Genomic DNA, 23,673 nt, shown 5'->3' with positions numbered 1-23,673 from the left:
CTGGTAAGACCAAGAGTTTCTACAGTTTGCTGAGATATTGTCATTCCACATACACAAAGAGAAATTATCAAGGAAACAGAAGCTTATTCTTTGAAGTTTGATATTAAAGACCAGAGAGAAGAGTATCTGAGGATGGGCATGTAGGAGTCTTTATGAGATCACATGGTTCAGAGTAAGCGCGTTGGGTCCATGAAAGATGCCCATATTAGATCCACATCACAGGGCCAGTGCCAACTCAAAGAGTTGGAGTCAAAGTGGCCTGGTATTAGCCCCGAGCATCAAGCTCTCTCAGAACAAAAAACACAAGCCCGTCCACATCCCTGCTCATGCATTTTTCATCAACCCAAGATACTGAACCCTTTCAGAAATAAATATCAATTATTGAAACTGTTAATTAGACACTGCGTAATTGGCGAAGATACACATGAATAAATAACTTTGACCATTAATTATTGATTCAAAAAAATTTGAAGCCCAGCAGGGAGTGCATTTGAGAGTCTCTTAAGATCAAGCGCAACAAGAAGTATGAGTTTTGGCCTTGAGTAATGTCCAATTAAAGAACTGTCAGCTCTGCTGTACAAGTCCAGTTATTTGCCCTCATCATCCTTTTCATATCCGTGGACAACAATACCCAGCAGACAGCACAACATCAACAGGGTGCAACATGGGATCTGATCAGCTGGGGTCTGGGGGCAATGTCAGATAAGAGATGAGAGGAGATTTACAGGCTGACAAGCCTCAACCACAAGAGGAAGTTAATATAAGGTCAAAAAGGGCCAGCTGCCTCAGACGTCCACCAAGTTTCAGAAGAAGGCACTTTGAAATAACAGGAAGAAAACGTGTTTAAATGATGATAATCACAAAAAGTTTGCTCAGAGTAGCTAAAATATGATAACCTGAGAACTTCAGAAGAGTCTGATCACCTCTATTGCAACACACTATTGTAGAATTTGATCTCTGTACAATTTGCCATGAAAAAATTGTGTTGGCAGAAGAACAATAATGAAGGTATCCACATCCCACATGACTGGGCCTTCTTAACTGGTACCATCAGGCTGTAAACTTTTTCAGGTCGAGAACGTTAAGTGACAAATGAAGCCCTATAGTTAGTTTATCTTGTTTACCCAAGGAATCATGAACAGTGAGCAGGCTTGTTAGAGCCTAAAACGTAACAATGACCCAAAATGTAATTAAAAAAAAATGTAATAAAGCCTAAAATGTCAAGTTAGAGAAAATTGAATTCACTATGAGAGGGTGCTCTAATCGTTTTTTCACTCATTCAATATTTTGAGAAACTTTCTCCTCATGAGATATAGCAGTACATCATCATTTCCTGATACCAGTGTTCTCCTCTCATGCCCCCACCACCTTCCCTTTTATCTTTCTCCCCAAGTCAAGATATACTTGTGCTTGGTTTATTGCAAATTTCTGTGTACTGTCTGTACCTCTGTCCAGGCACAGTTTCTTCAACTCTTGTTGTGGCAGCCTGGATGCGAGCAGCTGCTGATGTTTCTTTTAGTATCTCAAATTGAACAGTGTGTAATTGTCTCCTCTCCAAGGGGTATACTGTTTTTTTTAAGCATTTGTACAGTATTACTTTTTAGGTTGTTATACCATTTAAGGGGCGGTGGACGGGTAGCGCTGCAGCCTCACAGCAAGGTCAGTGGTTCGATTCCCAGCTTGGCCAGTGGGCCTTTCTGTGTGGAGTTTGCATGTTCTCCCCGTGCATACGTGGGTTCTCTCTGATTCCTCCGGCTTCCTCCCACAGTCCAAAAACATGCTCATCAGGTTAATTGATCCTAGGTGTGAGTTTGTGTGTAAATTATTGTCTGTCTCTGTGTCAGCCCTGTGATTGACTTGTGACCAGTCCAGGGTGTACCCCACCTCTCGCCCAATGGCAGCTGGGATAGGCTCCAGCCACCCGCGACCCTGAACAGGACAAGCTGTTCGTAAAATGAATGAATACCATTTAGTACCCTATCAAGGCTGCTTATGTAAATAGAGTCTAAAGAAGGTGAGGCAACTAGAGATTCTGTTTTGCAAAAAGACCACTGAATATACAAACAAGCTGACACTACATTTTGATTTAAGGTTGATTTATTGATCATTGAAATATTTAATACAATTTTTAAAAAAAAGGCAAACTCAGCAGTTGGTGATCCTTCCATAGCTGAGTTATTCTTCATCGATAAATTTGATCAAAAGTTGTCACCCATGTTAAAGTCTTTAAAGTAGCCCACTTCAGTGCCAGAAGCCAGTGACTCTCAAAGTGGGGTCTGTGAACCAGAGCTTGGGGGTCTGTGGAATAAATGGGGCGGCTGTGGTAGGCTGTGGTAGAGTAGTCGCCTCTCAATCGGAAGATCGGGGGTTCAATTCTGCAGTCACATGCCAAAGTGTCCTTGAGCAAGACACCGAACCCTGAATTGCTCCCACTGTTGGTCAGTGGTGTGTGGCTGGGAGTGAATGCATTAGATAAACTGATAGGAAATTCCAATAGGAAATCCACACATCAGTGTGTGAATGTGGTGTGTAGCTATAGGTGAATGAAGACAAGCAGTGTAAAGTGGTCTGAGAGAGTAGAAAAGTGCTATATAAGTACTGGTCCATTTACCATTTACCATAATTCAAGTTTCCTGTATCACTGGACAAGCATCAAACTGGGATCTCTTGCACCAAAAAATCAGCTAATTTTTCAACATATATTTAGTTTTGTGCCATGAAATTAATTAATTCTGATATTAATTTGACATGTGTATCACTTCATAGTGCGCAATGATGGAAAAAAAAAACAGCACAAAATCAATGTCATGATAACCAGAGGGTCCTTGGAAAAATGTTGATCCTGAAAAGAGGTCTGTGATCTAAGAATGTTGAGAAGCCCTGCAACAAATCACACTAAACCTCACAGTTAGGATGAATAATTAGCATTTTAACAGACAGGAACGCCATACAGTACTAGCCTGTATAAAGTCCTCTTTATTTGTCTTTCATTCAGCTGTTCCTCTTGTGCTGCCAGAGCGTGTGACCATTTTGCAGTTTGTGGCTTTACTTTGTGCAGCTCTTTCTCTCGTTAGCTTACGTTATTACTTGTATTTAAACTGGTTATCACGTACTAACCAGGAATCTAAAGTTTTGTGCTTTATTAATAGATTTAGAGTCATATTAAAAACATCCGTCTTGTTGTTTACTTAACACTTTGACAGGAGTTGAAATGATGAACGTGATAAATTCAAAAACAGATCTGAAATGTATGATTTGGTTGTCCCAGGGTTTCTCTTGCTATGCAGAATTACTAACAGTTATCAAAAGGTGTCTGACCAATCAAAAACACTGCAGGGCTACTTTGGCTTAAGAATTTGACAGTTAGGATTGTCATTTCTTGCTAAATTAATATCAATTCAATGATCTCAGCTTTAAAATGACAGAAATGTTTATTTGCACCAAAGCGTTTCATCATGAAGCACTCCTCAGTGTCCTGTTATTGTTCCAGAAAGCAGAGAGATGCTGCTTGAAAGAAACCTTACCTTTAAATAGAGTAGCAAACACATGTGATGCTCATAACGCTGAGAAATACAATGCTATAAAACACTGCATCAAACAGACGATACTCAAAGTCCCTGGACTGTTCCTTCTCTACCTCAAGTCGTTTATATATGTTCAATCGCTGCGCACATAAAAAGGACAGAAGAGTGAGATCCGAGTTTTGTCTCCCCCTTCATCTCTGAACCCTTTGGACTTGGTGATGGGAGGCTGATTGAAGGGTAAGTAGTGCGTTTTGGAGAATGAAATCTTTAGATGCGAGACAAAAAAAGAGCGAAAACGAAAGAAAGAGAAACTGAGAGTCTGTGATTCCATTATTAGTCTCAGTTCTCCTTCTCCCTCTTTTCATTTCTGATGGCTGGATAATTAAACCTCTATAGTATTGTCTTCCATCTTCCTTGCCCCACTTCCAGCAATGCGAATTCCCCTATGGGCAACTTTAAAAAGGCCCTTTTTAGACATCTGTTTTTCAGATCAGTGCGACTTTCTTCCCATTAATTTGTGCTCTTTGTGGAAGTAGAAACACTAGTGCCAGGACAGAGATGAGTATATGTGTAAAAATCCTCAACATTTCAACTGTAAAAATCAAAGAAGGTAAGAAAAATATCCCCCCACCCCCAAAAAAAGCTTTTCAACGTATTTTTATTCTACAGTAGTGCTATTAAACAACTCATAGCAAACCTTAAGTGTTGCATTGCAAGACATCAGATAAGAGCTCAGAGGCTGGAATGTTACAAAGCTTCATTTAAAAACAGTCGCGCTCTCCCCTCCAGCTCGAAGGAGGCAGCTTGTCAATTACTGTTCCTGCTCTGACAGAGGCTTTGGGCGCCACGAGGAGCACGCAGGAAAGCAGCAAAGCAGCAAAGCATGGAGGAATGAGAACAACATGTAAGAATGATCAAATAAACAGAAGATGGTAAATAAAATGGATGCTCATCAGAGGAGTGGGTTTCTTCTTCTTCTATAAGATAAATGTGGCATGTTTGTGACAGAATGCGATCACACAATGAAACTATGAGTGTTAGGAAACCTGAAAATCTATGACAATTCCAGATTTTGTTCAGATTTCTAAAACAAAAAGCCAAATTCTGATGATTTGTCCATGACTGAAATGATCTCAAACAGAACCCAGTCTTTTAAAGCTGCTGCACATTCACAAAAACCTGACAGTGAGGAAAAAGCAGATGATACCTACATTAAAAAAGCACCATTTGAGGATGGACGACATTGAAGCTGGTGAAAGCAGTCTAGGCCTTCAGGTTTCAATCCATACAAGGGCAGCCGCTCTCAGTCTTGGAGTCCAGACCCCAATGGAGATTGTGTGATGATTTTTGGAGGTCGCCAAATCATGAATTTACAGAATATCAGACAAGGAGTCTTTTAAGTTGTTTTCTAGTCCATTATTTTTCCAAAATTCATCAACTAAGTTTGTATGATCTGAGCTGTGGTGTTGTCATATTTTGGGCGAATGTGACCTGAACGTTGTGTATTACTGTGTGATGAACGTTATCGTGAGTATGCTCATTCAGGTTATGTGACGGCGCCTGCTCACAGTTAAGCTTTACTCAAGAGAGGGCCAGATTTCCCAAGAGGCTTAGGCGAAAAGCTGACTAAAACACACCACACTCAGGTCTTAAATATGTGCAATGTCATATTTAGGGGGAAAAACACCCAATCTGGCAACACCAGCCACCACGGAGTCGCACTGCTGTGTGTCACGATTCCTCACAGTTGGGCGATCTTTGTGTGGCCGTGTCTAATATAGAGCCAAGGATGAAACTGCTTTGTACAAACATAGATAAAGTTATTTGGCTGTCCGCAAAAAATAAAGAAAAAAAAACATGAAATATAGTTTTTAGTTTCCTTTTTGAAAAGTGTTAACATCTAAGCAGGGGCAGACTGAGTGGACCGACAGTATAAGATCTACAAAGACCCCCCCCAAAAACCTTGAAAATATCTTTTTCTTGGTTTTTCAGTAAATCTCCTTGGGACAGTGCTCATTGTCCATTTACACGGTACAATGAGTGTGTGATTTGGAGAGGGGTCGCAGACACCAGTATGTGTTGAATTTGGAGTTGTGACAGGAAAAGGCTGAGAACCACTGCACTAGAGTATAATGCTGAGGTTTTTGATAAACTAACTTTAATACTTTGTATTTACCTTCAAGATACATTTTGAAGAGCTTTGTGCAGAAATTTTTACCTAAGTACATTTTATATCAGTGTACCAGAGGAATGTGTCTTCCTTCCTTTGTTTCACTTATTGCTGAGATCCAGTAACATTTTTGTGCATTACTGTCCTGAGCTTGCATCTTGAAAAGAAGAACTTCAGCATTTCTTTGCATTGTCTTTGTCTCAAAGAAAAGACCATCAGTCTGGTTTATTGAATAACCTTGGAGGTATTTTAAGTTGCAGGAGGTAACGAGGGTGACCTACCTTCCTGATATTTAAGTATCGTAAGCTGAGGTAGAATTTAAAAGTGTAAACTCTTAATGCATGAATGACATATGGGTTTGAATCAGGCGATCTTTCTGGTTGAGATAATAAATCAGACCATCCACGTGTCGAGCGTCTCACTCCACACTCTGTGCTTCACAAAGTTTAAACACTGACATGAGTAGCATCCCACTGACCAGCCCCTTTGGAGCGTAGAGTGGGTAATGTGAACCATGTGACCGTCGTTGAGACCATGTGAGTCCTGTGAGTTCTTCCTGTGGTCTAGTTGCTGTCCCTTTGCCCAGCAAGAGGCTGCCCCACAGGCAGGTTTTCATGAAGGAACTTCATCGTGCCATGCTCAGAGAAGTCAGCTGCTGCGTGCCCATCACCTCTCAGAACCCACTTTGTAGTTAGCAGCCCCTCCAGGCCGACAGGGCCCCGGGCGTGGATACGAGCCGTGCTAATTCCTACTTCTGCTCCTGGAGACAAAGCCCAAGACATGAGAGGAAAGACTGTGAGCTATCAAACATGTTGAAAGACCGACAGGATAAATAAAACATCGGTTAAGAACATGAGCACTCGTAAAAATAAAGCCATGGCATACCCAGTCCAAAGCGATAGCCATCAGCAAAACGGGAGCTGGCGTTCCAGAAAACACAGGCGCTGTCCAGCTGCTGCAGAAAGTTCTCTGCTGTGTCCTCTGGAAGAGAAACATGGCTGATGGGTGCTGTGATCAGACATTTGCTGAACTGCTGCAAAGTTATTAAGATTAGGGCTGCATGATATTGGGAAAATGATGTGATATTTTTTTTAAGTTTACTGCTTCACTCTGTACACCAGAGTTCTCCCTGAAAAGATGAAAACAGACTCTCGTCTAAGTGTCTCTGTCTCTCTCTGCCTCAGTGAATGTTTTTTTACATTAGCAAAGAGTTTAAATCATGTTGATATCTGTTAGTTATTGATTTTGATCTATAGTATTTTCTGCAGGTGATTCTTCTCACATCAGGTCAGACCATGCATATAGACTATGGATGGATATTTATTAGATATGTTAACACGCTGTGCCCTTCAGCCTGCACGCACGAGTCAGAGAGAGACAGCAGGGGCGCGCGCATTCAGGCTGAGAAGGAGCTCTAACTCTGCACTCCGGAGGCCGTTTTCAAAACCTGCGTTTTAGGTCGGCTAAAACGCCGGTTTTGGCTAAAACGCAGTTTTCGTTAAACAAGAGGCTGAAAAGCAACAGTACTTCAGTGTTTCATCCTGAAAACTGCTGTTTTCTAAACAGCCCCTAAAACGATACATTGTGTAGTAGGCGTGAGAAAAGAATCGTATTAAAGTATCTGGATATTTTGTTAAATAAATTTAATCATGACTTTTTAAAATCAAATCCTTCATTTTAGTCTTTGTTTATAACCGGAGTTGAAAAAACGTTACCATTGTACTTGACAAAACATACAACTGATATTTTTTTACAGCCTGATAATTTTCCACAAGTAGCCAATGAAGAATTTTCTCTTGACAACTTAAGGAAAGACATATAATTCACTTTATCTCTCTTTGAAATTAATGTCTTTATTTCTATACCTACATCTATCTATCTATCTATCTATCTATCTATCTATCTATCTATCTATCTATCTATCTATCTATCTATCTATCTATCTATCTATCCATCCATCCATCCATCTATCCATCCATCCATCTGGTTCTTACATCAGTCTGGATTTTAACCTTCACGTCAAACTGAACCTAATGTAGTACCGTCTGTAGTCACTAGATGGCGACATCACATCCTCTACTGCAGGTGAGAATAATCCTCATGTAGGAAAGTGAACAGAGCGCTTTCTTTTCTCATTTTTGATCACTGCTCTTTCTTTTTTCAAGCTAATGAAAACAAACACGAGTTTTATCTGTTTTTTCAGTGTTATTCTAAGGATTTCACAGGATGTTACTTTTCTGTTTCTGTCCTGTCCACTGATGAATGAACATGTTATAAATAAGATCATGTTCTTCCTGTTGAGACCACATAGAAATGAGCTGGTGAGGTACAGCATGTTGGCTCATTTAATAGACAAATATGTGTTTAAGCGTGCCCCAAAGTTTTGATGCGGGCACTCTTTTTAACTTTAGCATATGCTCTCCATTTGAAAACAGGCTCTGTCCCCTGCATCGGAGTCACACAGGGAGGCTGTGCACTCATCCTGACAACAAAGTGTCACTGCTCATTAGTCACCATGGCAGAAAGTTGGATGGACGTGGAAAAGGAATGAAAGGAGAGGGGGGGGGGCAGGGCTTGATGAAGACCAGATACACACATGTTGGAGCATAAAGCAGGACAATGCTGAACAGAGCAGTTGTGTCAGGATTTGATTTGTGATCTGTGGTCGGATTTTATTGGAATGTGGTAATAAGAGATTTTATCATGCATCTTTGTCCTTTAAAATGTGAATGTGTCCAATAAGCAGTGAAATCTTTGGCCACCTACCATTTTCTGTGATGATAACGTCTGTGTGGGAGCTTCCATACTTGTGAATGTGATCTACAGCCTCCTGCATGCTGTCCACCACCTCCATGCAGCACTCCAGGTCGCCATATTCTGTCCGCAGGGACTTAGCCTCAGATGGGCTGAATGTCAGGTAGGAGGCGAAACGAGGGCCTGCGTGGATCTTCACCTAGTGACAGAAGCATTTCAAAAGACGAGTGAAAAAAACAAGTTTATCTTGTGATTCAAAGTCTGTTCTTTATCTTTCTCAATGATTTTTAATTTGAATGTGTGTGTGCTTTTGGTGCTCTACCCGCTCAGCGCGCAGCATGTCGATGATTTGGTCAAACAGAGGAGTTCTGAGGACGTCCCTGTGGATGAGCAGGGTTTCCATGGCATTACATGCAGCTGGGTAGTCACACTTGGAGTCTCTGACTGAAACAGGAAAATAACAGTTAGTTACAAAAACCATGAGCTACAACTTTACACTTACACACGACTTCATATAGGTTTAAATATGCTGACCAATTTTTAAGACTTTGTCCATGCTTGCTTCTGCATCGATGTAGACGTGGCAGATTCCCTCGCTGTGACCCAACACAGGGATGCCCTTTGCTGCGCGCTGGATGTCTCGAACCAGCTGGGATGAACCTCGAGGGATAATCAAGTCAATCATCTTATCCAGCCGGCACAGATCCTCCACCTCTTCTCGAGTGCTCACCTTTACAGAGAGACAGGTCTGTCAACCACAGAAGCTCCTTTCACATCCAGATTTCTGAGACCATGTCTACATATAGCTGGGTATCTGTGAAACAGCATGTATTTTCTACGTTTAGGCCCGTCACTCACACCAAACAGCATTTTTATGTCACTAAAACTTTGGCCAAATTGACGATTTAAGAAAACTCTGTTTTCATGGTTTGTGTAGACACAGGAAACACAGTTTTTGGTCCTCAAAGGTACGTATAGTCAGCAAAGTTTCTTAAGAAACAAAAGTATTTTAACAACAAATGAGGAGGGATATTCGTTTTTTTAAATACCCGGCTACATGTGTACAAGGTTTAAACTAGGGATGGGTACGAGTAATCACCATTGACCTCATTTCAAAAGCATTTTGTTATTTGCGCGCCTGTGCAAGCCAAGGGACAACATCTGGTTTAGAAATATGAAGCCTATCTGGGGGTGTAAAAGTTGCTGTAGAAAGACTGGAAGACATGTAATCACCTAGCCATAAAAAAACAGACTTTTACAGCATTAAAAACATATTTACAGCCTGGTTCAAAAACAGCTAGGGTCTAAAACGCTGATTTCTTTGTTGGCACACACTATATCGGTGAGTGAATTTTTTTCAACTCTGCGGTTTGGAAGTTATTAGGATCGTTTGATTGTCCAATCAGAGACACAGCTCAGCTCACGTGACTGACGGCGCCCTGTAGCTGTTCAAAAGGAAGCTCAAAGCCAGCGTCATGAACAATGTGGCTGCATCTGTGATTGGGCTTCATTTCACTGTTTCAGTAACAGACGGTCGACATTGCAGAGGCTATGTCTGTGTTTTATACAGACTATGGTGTCAGTGCTGCCTTTGGCAACATAACTTGAACACACACAGTGTCACATGTGTGATCCAGCTTTTTGTCTTTACATAACTGAAGATACTAGATAGTCAAATAATTAATGGACACAAATGTATAAGTTTTCCGGCTTCAGCACCAAGCCAGATTTCAGCAAAAACCAATGTTTCACATTAGCTACTGCAACACTCTAGGAACATGTTATTACACCCAAAGCAAAAGCACAACAATCACAGAACCGTCTGCTACACCTGTGACGTCAGTCAAGAAAAGTGACATCTGGAAGTACTTCAGTGAAAATGATGAAGTTAATGTGCAGTCACAGATATGTGTGTTAAACTTTCATGTCATAGAATGGCTAGCTCCATGCTTTACCATATGCTCTTAAAGCACAAAGAGAAAACAGCAGAGACCGAAAACAGGCAGTTATCACATCACATCAGTTGCTAGCTCAGTTAGCACATGTGTTTGTGATGAAATCAGAGCAGAGAAGATTAGCCTGCTAAAAACCAAAATGCTAACTGGAGAGATGCTAACATTAGGTTTAATAGAAGGAGAAGGCTTCAGAGACTGATGGCGTTTGTCAAGCCGGAGTACAAGCCACCGCCACAGAGAACAACATCTACGAGAGTGTAAAGGTGGATGTGCAGACTTTAAAAACTGTCCAGAAGGTCTGTGTCCAACTGACCCTGTTTTTGTTTACAGGCTATAAACAAATAATAATCTGTGAGTTTTGGTTTGTTAGATATTTAAAATATTCACAAACAGGAGTTACTGTAAGTTCTCATCCTTTGCCTAGCCTCATAAATAAAATTAGCTTTCCAGAAAGTTTGCGTTGACTGTTTTTTTACCAGCTGCACAGCGTCTGTAACTCCATGCAAAGAGAGAGCCTCCTGGGTGAGCTGGTGGAGGACACGGTTGGTGTTGGCTGCCTCTTTGCCTCCCTTCAGCAGGAGGGCGTTACCACTGGCGATGGCTAACGCTGACACCTGGAGGAAAACACACAGGCAACAGACATTACTGCAGTCATGTGAACAAGTCTGATAAAGGCAAAGAAGAAATGAAGAAAAAGAAGCTTGTTTTTCTACATCACAAGACAAGAACGAGTCAGGAGAAACTAAAAATGAACTGCTGGCTTTGCGTTTGGATACCTGGGGCAGACAGTCGGGCCGGGCCTCAAAGATGACCAGAAGAACTCCGATCGGCACAGTGATCTGTTCCAGCTCCAGGTTGTGAGCCACCCTGGTCCTGCGGAGAACACGGCCCACACTGTCCTGAGCAGCCACGGCGATCTGACGCAGACCGATGGCCAAGCTGTTCAGTTTGGATGGTGACAAGCTCAGACGCTTCTGCATGGCTTGTGGCATATGGCCTTTGGCAAGAAGGGGAGGGAAGGTCACACTTTGTTACTGTGGGTTCTGATAGTGAGGACTCAGTAACTGACGGGGCAGTGAAAGAGACGCCCCCTGGTGGTGGAATATGAATTTAGAGCAGTATGGATTATAGTTAATCAAATCAAAGTTTATATTGATATTTTAAGAAATTAACTGGATGTCTTTTACCTGCATTTACAGCCAGGTCCATGTCCAGCTTATTGGCAGCCATGATCTCTTCCTTCCTTTCAGTCAACAGCTCTGCTAGATGGCAGATGACCTCACTTCTCTGCAAACAGACAACAAGTAGGATGAGCACATAGCCAAATGATCCACAGGGGGTCAGTGTTTCTCTGTTTCCAGGCTCTGCAATGATCTTTTTGGTCATCTTAACTGTGAATACATTAAAAGACACATTTCTGTTGTTTGTCACCTGCTCTGGGTGCAGGGAAGCCAGGGTTCTTCCAGAGTTTCGTGCCATTTCTGTCTGCTGCTCCACAGTTGGTCCTGGAGGAGGGTCAGTGACAGAACACACCTTACTTTTCTGTTTCTTATGCTCTTCATTTACAAGGTACGAGTACCAAACAACAGGGGCTGAAGCAGTAAGATTTTAATAACACATAAGTGAGGCAGGTGAAAAGGGACAGGTGAACTCACCAGCAGGTTTGATCTCAGAAAAGAAAGTCCCGACCTTCTTGCCCTCCACGATGTCAGTGATGACGTGACCTGTCACTTTGGGGTTGGTGCCGTTGGCGATGACCACTGAGGTGCCACCTTGCAGAGCCCAGAGAGCAGCCTTGACCTGCAGGAGAACAAAGAAAGGCTCTCACATTTTACTTTAGAAGTCCTTAAATCACGTATTATGAGTCTCTCCTCTTTAAAAACAATCAGAATACCTTCGCCCAAGCATCAAGACTGGCTAAAACAGCTAAAATCTGAGCAAAGTCATGGGTGTTAAGAGCATATACATACCAGAGGTGCTCAAAACCATCTTTTTAGTGACATACACATCCTTTTGTCATTTTAATGTGCAAAAAGTTTGTAAAACTGAAAGACTTCTAAGGAAATATGTCTGATTTGTCCACAGGGGATGCATCAGTGTATGTGTAGCATTCTTCAGTAGATGCTGTTTGATGGGCTGCTACCTTCAGTGACTCCAGAACAGTGTTGTATTTGGTCGCCTGAGTTCTAGTCTTAGTATTTTTGATGAAAATGTTTTAGTCACCATCCATTCATTTTCTATACTGCTTATCCTGTTCAGGGTTACGGGTGGCTGGAGCCTATCCCAGCTGTCATTGGGCGAGAGGCGGGGTACACCCTGGACTGGTCTCCAGTCACTCGCAGGGCTGACATATAGAGACAGACAACAGACAATTTCGAGTGACTAATTAACCTGATGAGCATGTTTTTGGACTGTGGGAGGACCCAGAGAGAACCCACGCATGCACAGGAAGAACATGTGAACTCCACACAGAAAGGCCCACCGGCCTTCATGCTGTGAGGCTGCAGCGCTAACACAGTGCAGCCCTGTTTTAGTCACATTTTAGTCATTTCCATGTTTTTAAGTTTTGGATCCAGTTTTAGTTGACAAAAACTCAAAAAGGTTTTAGTCTAGTTTTAGTAAAAAAGAAAGTGTAAGTCTTTTAATAACTTAATTTAGGTCTGTAGAAGCCCATAACGTAATAATGACCCATAATGTAATAAATTTGGCCTTTTTAAAATGTAATAGGCCCATAACGTAATAACTGACCCATAACGTAATCAAAATCCCGAACCTTTAACGTAATAACTTTCACTGGATTTTATCAATAATTAGATTCATAATTATCAAAAAATATGTAGTTATAGCTCTCTCTCTTTTTACTGTGAAGAGCTGCTGGATGCAGCAGTGGTCTATAAGAGCTGTTTGCCAAAGACAAGTTGATGTATTTTTCAATGTAGAAAGCAACTTGTATCCATTTTTTTTTTTTATGTTTAAATGTAAGAAAAGGGAACAGTAATCCTGTTTTTTTTGTGCTCTGGTTAAATATGTTCAATTTCATTGTTCTATTGTTCAGTTCAGGATCTTAAGTTGTTGAGACCAGAGCTGTTTCCCAAAGCCCAGGTACCTTGCCTTGCCTTGGTCTGATGTGGGCGTGGGGTGGGCAGGCAGCCACATCATCAGATGCTGCCTAAGTGCCGTTCCAATGTTCATGTCCTCTGGAGGCATATGTCCTCCGTTTGGTTAGCATGTGGCTAATTGACCAAGGATACACAGGTGTATCCTTCGCTGCCTTGCCACGGCTATAAATACCCAACATGCAACGCGTGAATCTACATAAAAGGAAAAAAATGGAAAGAAAAGACGCACCAGCAGAGGCGCTCCAGAGAGAGACGCTCCAGAGAGAGACGCTCCAGAGAGAGACGCTCCAGAGAGAGACGCTCCAGCAGAGGCGCTCGGTAAATTCCAATTTAAATGTAAGCAACAAAATACACCTCTGAAAATAACAACTTATACCATGTCCACCACTTAACTCTTTTGTGTGTCACTCACGTAACTTTAAGTTCTGAGAAGTCGCACCTGCAGAGTGTCAATGATGTGACATCACGTTTGTATAAACCTCCTCCCACGTTTGTATACACTTTCCAAGCACTGTCCACAGTGCAACACGTTATGTGAGACAATGTAACTCCAATTACATATACATTTGTGACAGGAATCTGATGGTAAAATATGCCTTTGTAGGCTGTTCCATTAGCTTCTCCTTTTGAGCAGAGGCAGGACACTTGCCTTGGATTGGAAGGAAGTGGCTTCGAAGGCACTGCCTTCAAAGGCAAGGCAAGGCAAGGCACCTGGGCTTTGAGAAACAGCCCAGAACTCAATTTTGTTATTTATTGTTTAATTTTATTTTGAAGAACACAAGCCACAACAAATAAAATAGATTTAAGGAACAACTGTTACAGAGTTTTAATAAAGATTGGATTTTACACGACAAAAATGAGTACTTTTTTGAGGCACTAACTGATATGCTAAACACTGTTACGGTCAGTTACTATGTTATTCACCTATAACATTGTCAAAAAGGGCAAACGTATTACACTCTTGGCTGGTTATTATGTTATCGGCTCAGTTATTACATTAAAGGGTTTATTTTGCATCAGGCCCATAACAATAACCGACCAATAACGTAATAAGTTATTGCATTATTGGTCAAAAGTTATTACATTATAGGTTCAGGATTTTGATTACGTTATTGGTCAGTTACACTTGCTTGGCTGAGAGTCTCCAGTTAATACGGTCACTCTTTGCTCCAAAACACCTATCTCTATGTAACGTCAGAGCTGGATGGAAGTTGACTCAATGATGTTGTATCGTTTCTGACAGCTGACCACTGAACAACCAGACATTTTTACTCTGCTGACAGTTTGAATTTAATGTTTTAAGAACAATAACTCGTCTGAATGAATGGAGCTAAACCTCTCATCCATTGCCCAAATGCAGAGTAGGTTGAAGACAAGTCTGTGTGTGTGGCTTGACCGTAGGTGTGTTGTGTGTGCGCTGTGTTGCAGGTGGTGGGTGTGACCAAACAAGGATAGGATGCAGCAACAACGCTGTTACTTTTCAGCCTTTGACAGGAGGATTACACAGACAACAGGCAGAAATGTTGTGCAGTTTGAACATCTGACAGACCACCCACCAACGTTTTCGCTCATCAATGGAAACAACACTGCTTTAAACAAGAAGTCTGCACACTTACAATGATTTTGGATTAAATGAAGACAAATGGAAAATCATAATGAAGTACTACTTGAGTATTGAGAAAACTTTGTCAGAAGACAAAAATTAACAAATGCAGTTTGACGCCGTGTGGAGACATATTTTTGAAGCTTTGTAAACAATTTAGCTGTATTAGCTAAAAATTTAGCCCAACACCACCTGCTGTCTATATATATTATATATGTATCAATATATATTTATAAATATTTTTTTCTTTTCTCTTTCTTTTGTTTCCAACAGTTGTACGAGTAAAAGAACAAAAGAACCACCAGAAATATAATTGCCTAAATATGTGGGTGTGAATGATTGATTAAGTTTTTTATATTTTTAGTTGTTTCAATGTGAGTATGTTAATTTTGTTTTGTTTTGTTTTGTTTTGTTTTGTTTTGTTTTGCGTTATGTGTCTTGTCTTGTTTGTGACGTTGTCTTGTGTCCTTTTTATTATTATTATTTTTATTTTTATTTAAAAAGGGGAAAAAAATAAAAATAAAAATGGGTTATATGTTTGTTGATTTGCAAATGGAATGTGCATTGATAAACTTTGTTTCCCCTCTGAGCGAGGGAGGAGCTTCATTGTTGTTTTTGTTGTCACATGCCTTGTACATCAAAAAAAAAATTGGATTAAATGAATAATAATACCAAAGACAACAAAAATAATAATGAAGAATAAGAAATAAATAAATAAATTTATAAATAAATAAGTGTCTGAGGAGTCTTAACGTACCTTGGCTTCCATACCACCGAGCCCGACTCTGGACTTTGTTCCGTAAGTGATCGACTGCTGGTCTCCAGGATAAAAGATGTCAATGAGCTTTGCGTCATCTGTCCCAGGGGGGCTGTTGTACAGTCCTGTGAAATGAGAGTTCTTTTATGAAACACTTCACAATTATAATACTCAGCATGACACACACTTTAAAAACTTGTCATACAAGCCGTAATATGACACTGACTCTCAGGTTGTCTTCATAATCTACTTACAGGTGGCCAACGTTGACTAATATTGACACACTTTACGCCAACACACACATTGTGCAAACCCCTCATCCTTATCAACGTCAAACCTGAAGGCGGAAACTCTGTGTTTGTCTCCTTCATGTGACTCTCTACTGACCCCGAGAGAGGTGTTTTCATTTCCCAGTGAGGAGCACAGACAGATGGTGTTGTTACCTAACAGCTGACCCAGACTGTTGTTGTGGTAACACACATACCTTCCACGTCAGACAGCGCGATGAGGAGGTCGGCCTTCATCTCCACGGCGAGCCGCGCTGCCAGGCTGTCGTTGTCCTTAATGCTGATCACCTAAAGCAGCAGCAAATTGTTGATGTTAGCTGCATTTTTATTCTGAAGAAATCTGAAGACTGGAGGTAAGCTGTGGATGGCTGGTTGTCAGCCTGCTGTGCTGTTTTTCTGCTCCTTCAACACACTATGAGTTTGCTGGATAATCAGGATTATTTTGACACAGGGAGTAATTTCTGACTTCAGATTGATTACAGTTTACTCACAGTAATATTAGGATTAGAGAGCCAGCTGTACAGCCAGCATGTTAGTGTGTATCAAAAGGTGAGAAAGTGAATTGGAATGATGTCGGAGAATCAGATGATCAAGTTAAGCAGGCGTCTACATACAGCAGTTAGTCCAGGCACGTTGTTACTGCATCCCCTCTCCAGTGACGACATGCACATGCCTTACTGTTAAGGGCAGAGCTGATGAGGTGAGGCAGGGTGGCAGAGGTGTTCCAGTATGTGTGTGGATGAATCAAATATAATAGAATATATAAGCTCTGTCTCTCCCACCCCCCTGCTGCCACTGCCACCTTCACCCCGACAAGCCTCACCCCTCCCTAGATGTCTGTACCCACATTTACCCCCTGAAGGTCGCTGTTGGGCTCTGGTGGGGGCACCACAGCGTCGTTGGTGTTGATGATAGGCACGATGTTCATGCGCAGCAGTTCCTGCAGTGTGCTGTTCAGGTTCTGCCTCTTTTCGTCATCGTGGAAATCCAGATTTGTCACCAGAACCTGACGGGGCAGGAAGAACGTTGACCCAGAGAGTGACAAAAAGAGAGAATAAACATAGATCTTAGAGAACTTAACTTCCTAAAAAGTTAGTGTTCCACAAAGTTTGTCTTACCTGTGCTGTGCAAGTGCTGTATTGGGTGAACATGGCCTCATACAGAGCCATGAGGCCACTCTGTCCAGCTGCAGCACAGGCCCGGGCCTCCAGCACAGGCAAGGACTGCAATGCAAATCAAACAGACGTCAACGAAAAAACATAGCATCATGGTACCAGGATGACTACAACTGCCGAGTCATTTTAATATCCAACCCATTACAGGAGCCCAACAGAATATTCCAACGCCTCAAACACATCACATACGTCTGCAGTCTGACTCTGTTCTGTTGTGTCTTGACTGTGTTTGTCAACTCACACCGGCTGCATGTTCAGTCCAACAAGCTGTATGACTGACAGACAGCTGGAGTCACAGACCAAGGAATGCCTGCTCTACCCACTCCATTGATGAGTCTCTCTTCATTCATGTTGGGCTGGAAAACCTCAAACCTGTTGACTCCTGGTCCATCTCTGCTCATTGTGTCCATTTGCCATCGTAGTCAAGATAAATACAAACTGATTTTGTCATGGTTTGTTTAATTTTGAAAGTCTCTGGGTGTTTTTAGTTATTTTCTGGTCATGACTTCCTGTTCCACTCGATCTTCTCTACACTGAATTTATGTGTCACAGCTCCGCGCCCGGCAAAAATAGGATGGCTGAGTAGAGATGTCCCAGTCCGATATCGATATCGGACCGATATCAGCAAAAAAACAAGTATCGGTATCGTATCAGAATGTATCTAAAATGTCTGATATAAGCACTCCGATATAAGCAGTTTCTGTTACCCATTGGTTAATAACAAATGGGTCAGTTTTTTCTCATACCTACTGTTGCTGACTACTGTTCTTTGTTTGAATCATATCACTTAATCAAGCCTTTTCTAACATGACAGACATACTACAAAATAAGTCATAAAGTATGCAGGTTCAATGCTGATATCGTATCGGATTAATATTGGTATCGGCCAATACTCAATGCTGCAGTATCGGTATCGTATCGGAAGTGAAAATGTAATATCGAGACATCCCTATGGCTGAGTATTACCTGCAACATGATGGACCAGCCACGCAGACGAACGGCAACAGAACAGAACCAGTATGAGTTGATACATTGACTTGAATGGAAACCTATCTGATCTGTTTGCTATGACAGAACGGAGACGGACTGCAGACACATCTGGTGAATTTTAGCGTACACAAACACATCTTACAGTAAAAAAAGATCATAACAAACTGGAAATACCGTACAGAAAAAAATCCTAATGGATGAAGCAGAGAAAAAAAAGGATGTTGGTTTCCATGAGTGTTTCTGTAACCTGAAGTTGCAGACTTGACAAAAAGTTTCCAGCTACAGAAGCAACTTCTGTTTCTGTTTCTCATGATATACCTTACCTCCACCTTTTCTTACCATGTCTTTGAGCTGGTTGTGTCCCGTGTGCAGCGCCTGTCGGACACTCTGGGACAGCAGGATCTCATGTCTTAATCTTTGTTTGCCAAAGGCCACAGCTCCACTGGTGACAATCAGCATCTCCCTGCCTTGGTTCTGCAGCATGGCCACCTGGACAACAGTTCATCCAATTAGGGGCTCACACACACAGCTGGGTTCAAAATGTTCTGTTTGATGGGGCTTCCTGAGGATTCAGCTTGTACAAATCAGTCCCTCTGACACCAACAGTAAAATTAAAAAAGGATTTGAAATACCTGCCTCCATCGTAAAAAAAGTCAAATTGCTTTTTTCATTTTAAAACTTAAGTTACATCAATGGAAGCCAGCCTCTCCTACAGGTAATAGAGCAGTGGTTCACAAACGTTTTTCAGTGAAGTTCCCTCTGTGATATGATTTTTTTCTGCCAAGTACCTCCTAACAAGCACAAAACAGTGTGGTTGAAAAAAAAAGGAATTGAGTCTGATTCATGAAGCATCCTTTTTTTAACAATAACACTGTTATTAACCCTGAAAATGGTGAAAGGCGGAAAGGCACAAAACATTATCACTATATCAACTATTAAATAAAAATAAATGAAAAGGAAGATATGAGCACATACAAATAATTATCAACTGAAAGTGCCCTCTTTGGTATAAAAATAAAGAGCTGTTCTCAAACTGAATTTATCAACTTAGCAATAGGTTAAATAATATTTCTTTACAGAAAAGACTTCCTTTTCGGTAAAAGATTTGCTTAAATAATTAAATTAAATTAAAATGCCGCAGAAGATGTGCTGGCGTCATGCTACTGTTGGCTGATTTTTCCATGCAGAAAAACCACAGAGTCTTAGGTGGGTTGCAACTTAGGGACATTATCCAATGAAGCATATTTTTCTTGTACCGACAGAATTTTGCTAGATCTGGTTTTGACTTCCTAAGTGCATGTCCCTCGGTCTTTTCAGCAGCATCGCTGCCACGATTCAACCACAACCCTGTTATTTGTGTTGTTTATTTTATTTTATTTAACCTTGATTTAACCAGGAAGAGAAACTCATTGAGATTAAAAATCTCTTTCACAAGAGTGTCCTGGCCAAGATAGGCAGCAGCACAATGTACAAAGTTTCTTACATTCACAAAACAGCATTCCTCACAACATGTTTGTTATCCTGGTCTTAAGGACACTCATATTTTTGGGGTGTAATGGACTTCAATAACCCAGAGGATATTAGGGCTGAGTATTGGCAAGAACCTCAAACACTGAACTTAATGACATAAAGTGCATCGTTTGTCACTTAAACTGCTGTGACTTTAAACTAATGTTGCAAAGAAATAACTGGGTGAAAGACGTGGTCAGTTGGTGAAACTGAGAAATGTCACTTGGTGTAACCAACGTTACTTATAAAAAATCTAATATTGCACAAAACATGACTATGATTATTATTTTATTGGTCTACTTCACTTTAAAAATTAAACTTTAAATGATTTACACTAACTGACCCAAGAATAGACAGAAAACATTAATGTTTAAGGCATCAAAATCTAAATAATCAAGTTTAGGAAAAAAAATGTTTGAATATTTTTCAAGATTACATTTATTATACAGTTTATGGGCAACATACAGCGGAGTAGCTCTTTGGTGCAATCTACCACAGTGGAGGTGACATGTTGTACTTCCAACTACCTAAAATATGAATTTTTATTTCAGTAAAAATATGGATATTAAAGAACTGAAATATTGTTATTATATCACAGGTCAGAGTATTGCGATAAATTGTCGTACTAATATTTTTTCACACTTCTACAGGATATAAAATTCAGTTTGTGAACTTAAAGTGATATTTGATTTAAACATTGATTGAATAAATGGTGTTGAAGGAATTTGGCTTAGTTGTTATTTCTTGAATATAATTTATAAATCTTGTGTACCCCCTGGAGTGCCCTCATGTACCCCCGAGGGTACGTTTACCCCTATTTGAGAACCACTGTTATAGACACAGGGTTCACATGGTGTACCTGGAGCTAGTTTTCCTCAAGGTAACATTTAGTAACAAAACTTTTCAGTTGAAACAGGATGTTGTTTCTTGATGCTGCAGTGAAACACTGAGTCTTGAAAACAACAAAGACTATAAAGCTAAAAGCTAAACAACCAGCCCAAATATAGCTATACTACCAAAGCATAAGTACACAGTCAGTACAGCAAAAGCAGTATCTGTATTGTTATGAATAAGTAAGGACCGGGTTAAAAAGTGGATTATATAACGAACATAGATGTCCAAGTTTATGCTCTGGCCTCCAGATCAATGTTAACTCCACTTGACCTACTTGTAAGTTCACACATCACACAGCTTAACGAGGCAGCATCTAGACTTGTATTCTCTGTTGACTTTTCTACCCGTCAAGAATTCTGTCAATAACCCTGGAGTTATTTACACTTCAATAATGAACCGTTCGTGCTTGCACTTAGCCTCTCACCTGCTCCACAATGGAGGCCAGCCTCCCCAGAGCCAGGCCACACTCATCACCACGGGTCACCACAGCACTGCCCAGCTTCACTACAATCCTTTTGGCCTGACGCAGCTCACCCCGGTGTGCGAAGGAGCTACCGTGAGCTCTGCCTGGGGTCACTGATTGGAGGGAGAAGATAAGGTTTGGAAACAAAGGAGGAAGGTTTCATCACTTATTGATGCGTAACTCTTTGGACAGCACATTGAGAAACAGTTACTGAGAGCAGCATTTCACATCAATAATTAAGTTAGGAGTCAACTTGAAATAAAAAGTATACAAACGATTCAACACAGCACCTCCAGCTGTTTAAGTTTTTAATTGCCAAATAGTGTGATTTATTGGTACAAACATTTCCACATTAAACAATACAAACATTGAATAACCCGTGCATGCTTTGCTGTGTTTTTCAATTCATTGATTACACTGACTGACACAAATAGAGTTGAGCCATCTGTAACCTGGGAAACAGATAATCATAGACTTCAAACTGCCACATCAGCAGGGCAGGCAGAAAGGCCTGTGCTGACTTAACACATCTCTCTGAAGCAATGAGGCGCACGAGAGACAGAGACAGAGACAGAGGCAGGAACAGACACAGGAAGAGTGAGAGAAAGAGGGGGACCAGGGAATCTTTATAGAGTTAAGTGAGAAAACTGCCCATGGGCACAAAGAATCACAAAGTGTGTTTCCAAATAAGTCCAACAGGTGTTCTGAGCACCCTTTCTTTGTTTTTTGAAGTTTCAAATGTCAAACTATAAGACATCACAACATGTTAACAACTCTTTGAAATCTATATGAAATATTTCTAAATTTACAACTTGAAACAATTGTTTTATTCCAGATACAAATGGCTACAATTTTACAACAACTAAGGTCATTCAATGGTGACACATTACCATCACAGATTGGCTTTCTGCAGTTTGTTCATTAAATAAAAAGCTGTAAAACTCCCTCATACTAACATTGTAAAATATTGCTTTAATTGTCTATTAATGTGTCATAAACTTGGAGATTTGCTGGAACTCAAGCTACTTTATCACTGTGATGGCTTCTTTTTACAAAATGTTAAGTCAACACAGTGTTGACATGTTTGTTTACATGGGACAAACAGCATCACAATGAGCCTCTGAAGCATTGCTCACCTTGTGTCAGTGGTCTCAGTGACCAGCATACGTGTCTGTGGACATCCTGAGATGTCCTGGGGCAGATTCCCAGCCTGAGCAGCAGCATGTTCAGTTAATGCCTCTACTTTCACAGAAATGCACAAAAAGAGAGAAAAAAACACAAATTATCCTCACAGACAGAAACTGAGACCTTTTCAAACTTTCACATTAGAATATGGGAATGATATCCAAATGGGAAGAAAAACTTTTCTCCATGTATCACAATGTACAGTCAGATACATTTACTCTACTGTACCAACGTTGCAGTATTGAGAGGTTACTTACGAAGCCTTGTAAAATCCCGGTTTAGTTCGTCCTGTGGATGTAACAGCCTTGTAAAACGTCTTTTATGGAGTATTGTACATCTTCTTTGACCTGTTTTTCTTTCATTTATCAAACATACACTTACACAGAGGTGGGCTCTCCATGTGCACGACTCCTCCCCTTGTTGTACGAGCTGCTGATGAAACTGTCAGAGCAGTTTGCAGGCAGAGTGGACTAACGGCTCGCCATACGTTGTTATTTAAGTATAGAATGTAATAAAAAATATTAGAGGACATTAATTTTCACTTTTACTGGCGCTGGAGTAAAATAATACCGTGCCTTTAGATGGAAAAAAGCGTGCAAATTGGCGGTGAAGTGGCAGGAAATGACGAAAGTCCAACCGGCAAAATGTACGGAAGTAGAACGGAAATGGCTCCTAATTTAAGACTTTTCAAACTAAAACTTCTCTCCCCCCACTAAGAAGTATCACATTAAAGATTTATGCTCTTTTTAAAAATAAATAAATGAATAAAAATGAAGGAATAATGGATAAAGAAATGAATAAAAGAGACACCTTTTCCAGTTATAATACCAGTACCATTCGACTTCCTTGTAGAATGTATTTAATACCTGTCATTTGATGCAAAACATTCAGTTATGTGACATACAGTAAGCGGGTCTTGGTTGCATCCATCCATCCATCCATCCATTCATCCATTCATTCATTCATTCATTTATTCATAAAATGACCACGTACAATGAATGGATAGATGAGCAAAAAGGAGTAGGACTCTACTTATCTAATCATACCCCTTTAAATTTTGCTACACTTAAATTAAAACACTATCTTAGATTTACCAACAACTTTGAAACCTGTTCAGTGAAAATACAATGTAACATTTATACAGAAAAATAAAATCATACCCAGTTACCAATCACACTGTTTTCACAAATGTATTAACCATACCCTGTACCATTTTGTTACAACAACAAGCCAACACCTTATAATTTTTAGCCGTTTATGAACTTTTGGTTACAATACTGAACATGAA

General features: G+C 40.6%; 1 protein-coding gene across 3 annotated transcripts; it reads right to left on the bottom strand.

Annotated features, from left to right (window-relative positions):
* Window positions 1-2,381: 2,381 nt before the first annotated feature.
* aldh18a1 (aldehyde dehydrogenase 18 family, member A1) lies at window positions 2,382-23,010 on the bottom strand. 3 transcript variants are annotated; one of them, XM_074663909.1, is made up of 18 exons: window positions 22,643-23,010; window positions 22,337-22,442; window positions 21,162-21,313; window positions 18,674-18,823; window positions 17,288-17,392; window positions 17,017-17,175; window positions 16,367-16,457; window positions 15,883-16,007; window positions 12,059-12,203; window positions 11,835-11,908; window positions 11,591-11,690; window positions 11,180-11,400; window positions 10,880-11,017; window positions 8,983-9,178; window positions 8,771-8,892; window positions 8,461-8,647; window positions 6,580-6,675; window positions 2,382-6,454 (listed from the first exon to the last, which is right to left on the bottom strand). In XM_074663909.1, the coding sequence occupies exons 2-18, from the start codon at window positions 22,422-22,424 to the stop codon at window positions 6,258-6,260; spliced, it is 2,346 nt and encodes a 781-aa protein (XP_074520010.1). In that variant the 5' UTR covers window positions 22,425-22,442; window positions 22,643-23,010; the 3' UTR covers window positions 2,382-6,257. The 3 variants fall into 3 exon arrangements, with proteins under 3 accessions (XP_074520010.1, XP_074520012.1, XP_074520011.1); XM_074663911.1 differs by having other exon boundaries at window positions 17,023-17,175; XM_074663910.1 differs by having other exon boundaries at window positions 22,337-22,439.
* Between the last annotated feature and the right edge of the window lie 663 nt (window positions 23,011-23,673).

Source organism: Halichoeres trimaculatus, unplaced genomic scaffold (assembly GCF_033239565.1).
Source record: "Halichoeres trimaculatus isolate MK-OKI-2021-1 unplaced genomic scaffold, fHalTri1.1 fHalTri1_scaffold_23, whole genome shotgun sequence".
Lineage (NCBI taxonomy): Eukaryota > Metazoa > Chordata > Actinopteri > Labriformes > Labridae > Halichoeres > Halichoeres trimaculatus.
The sequence above is the reverse complement of the archived record's forward strand: the minus strand, read 5'-3'. Positions and strand labels throughout refer to the sequence as shown.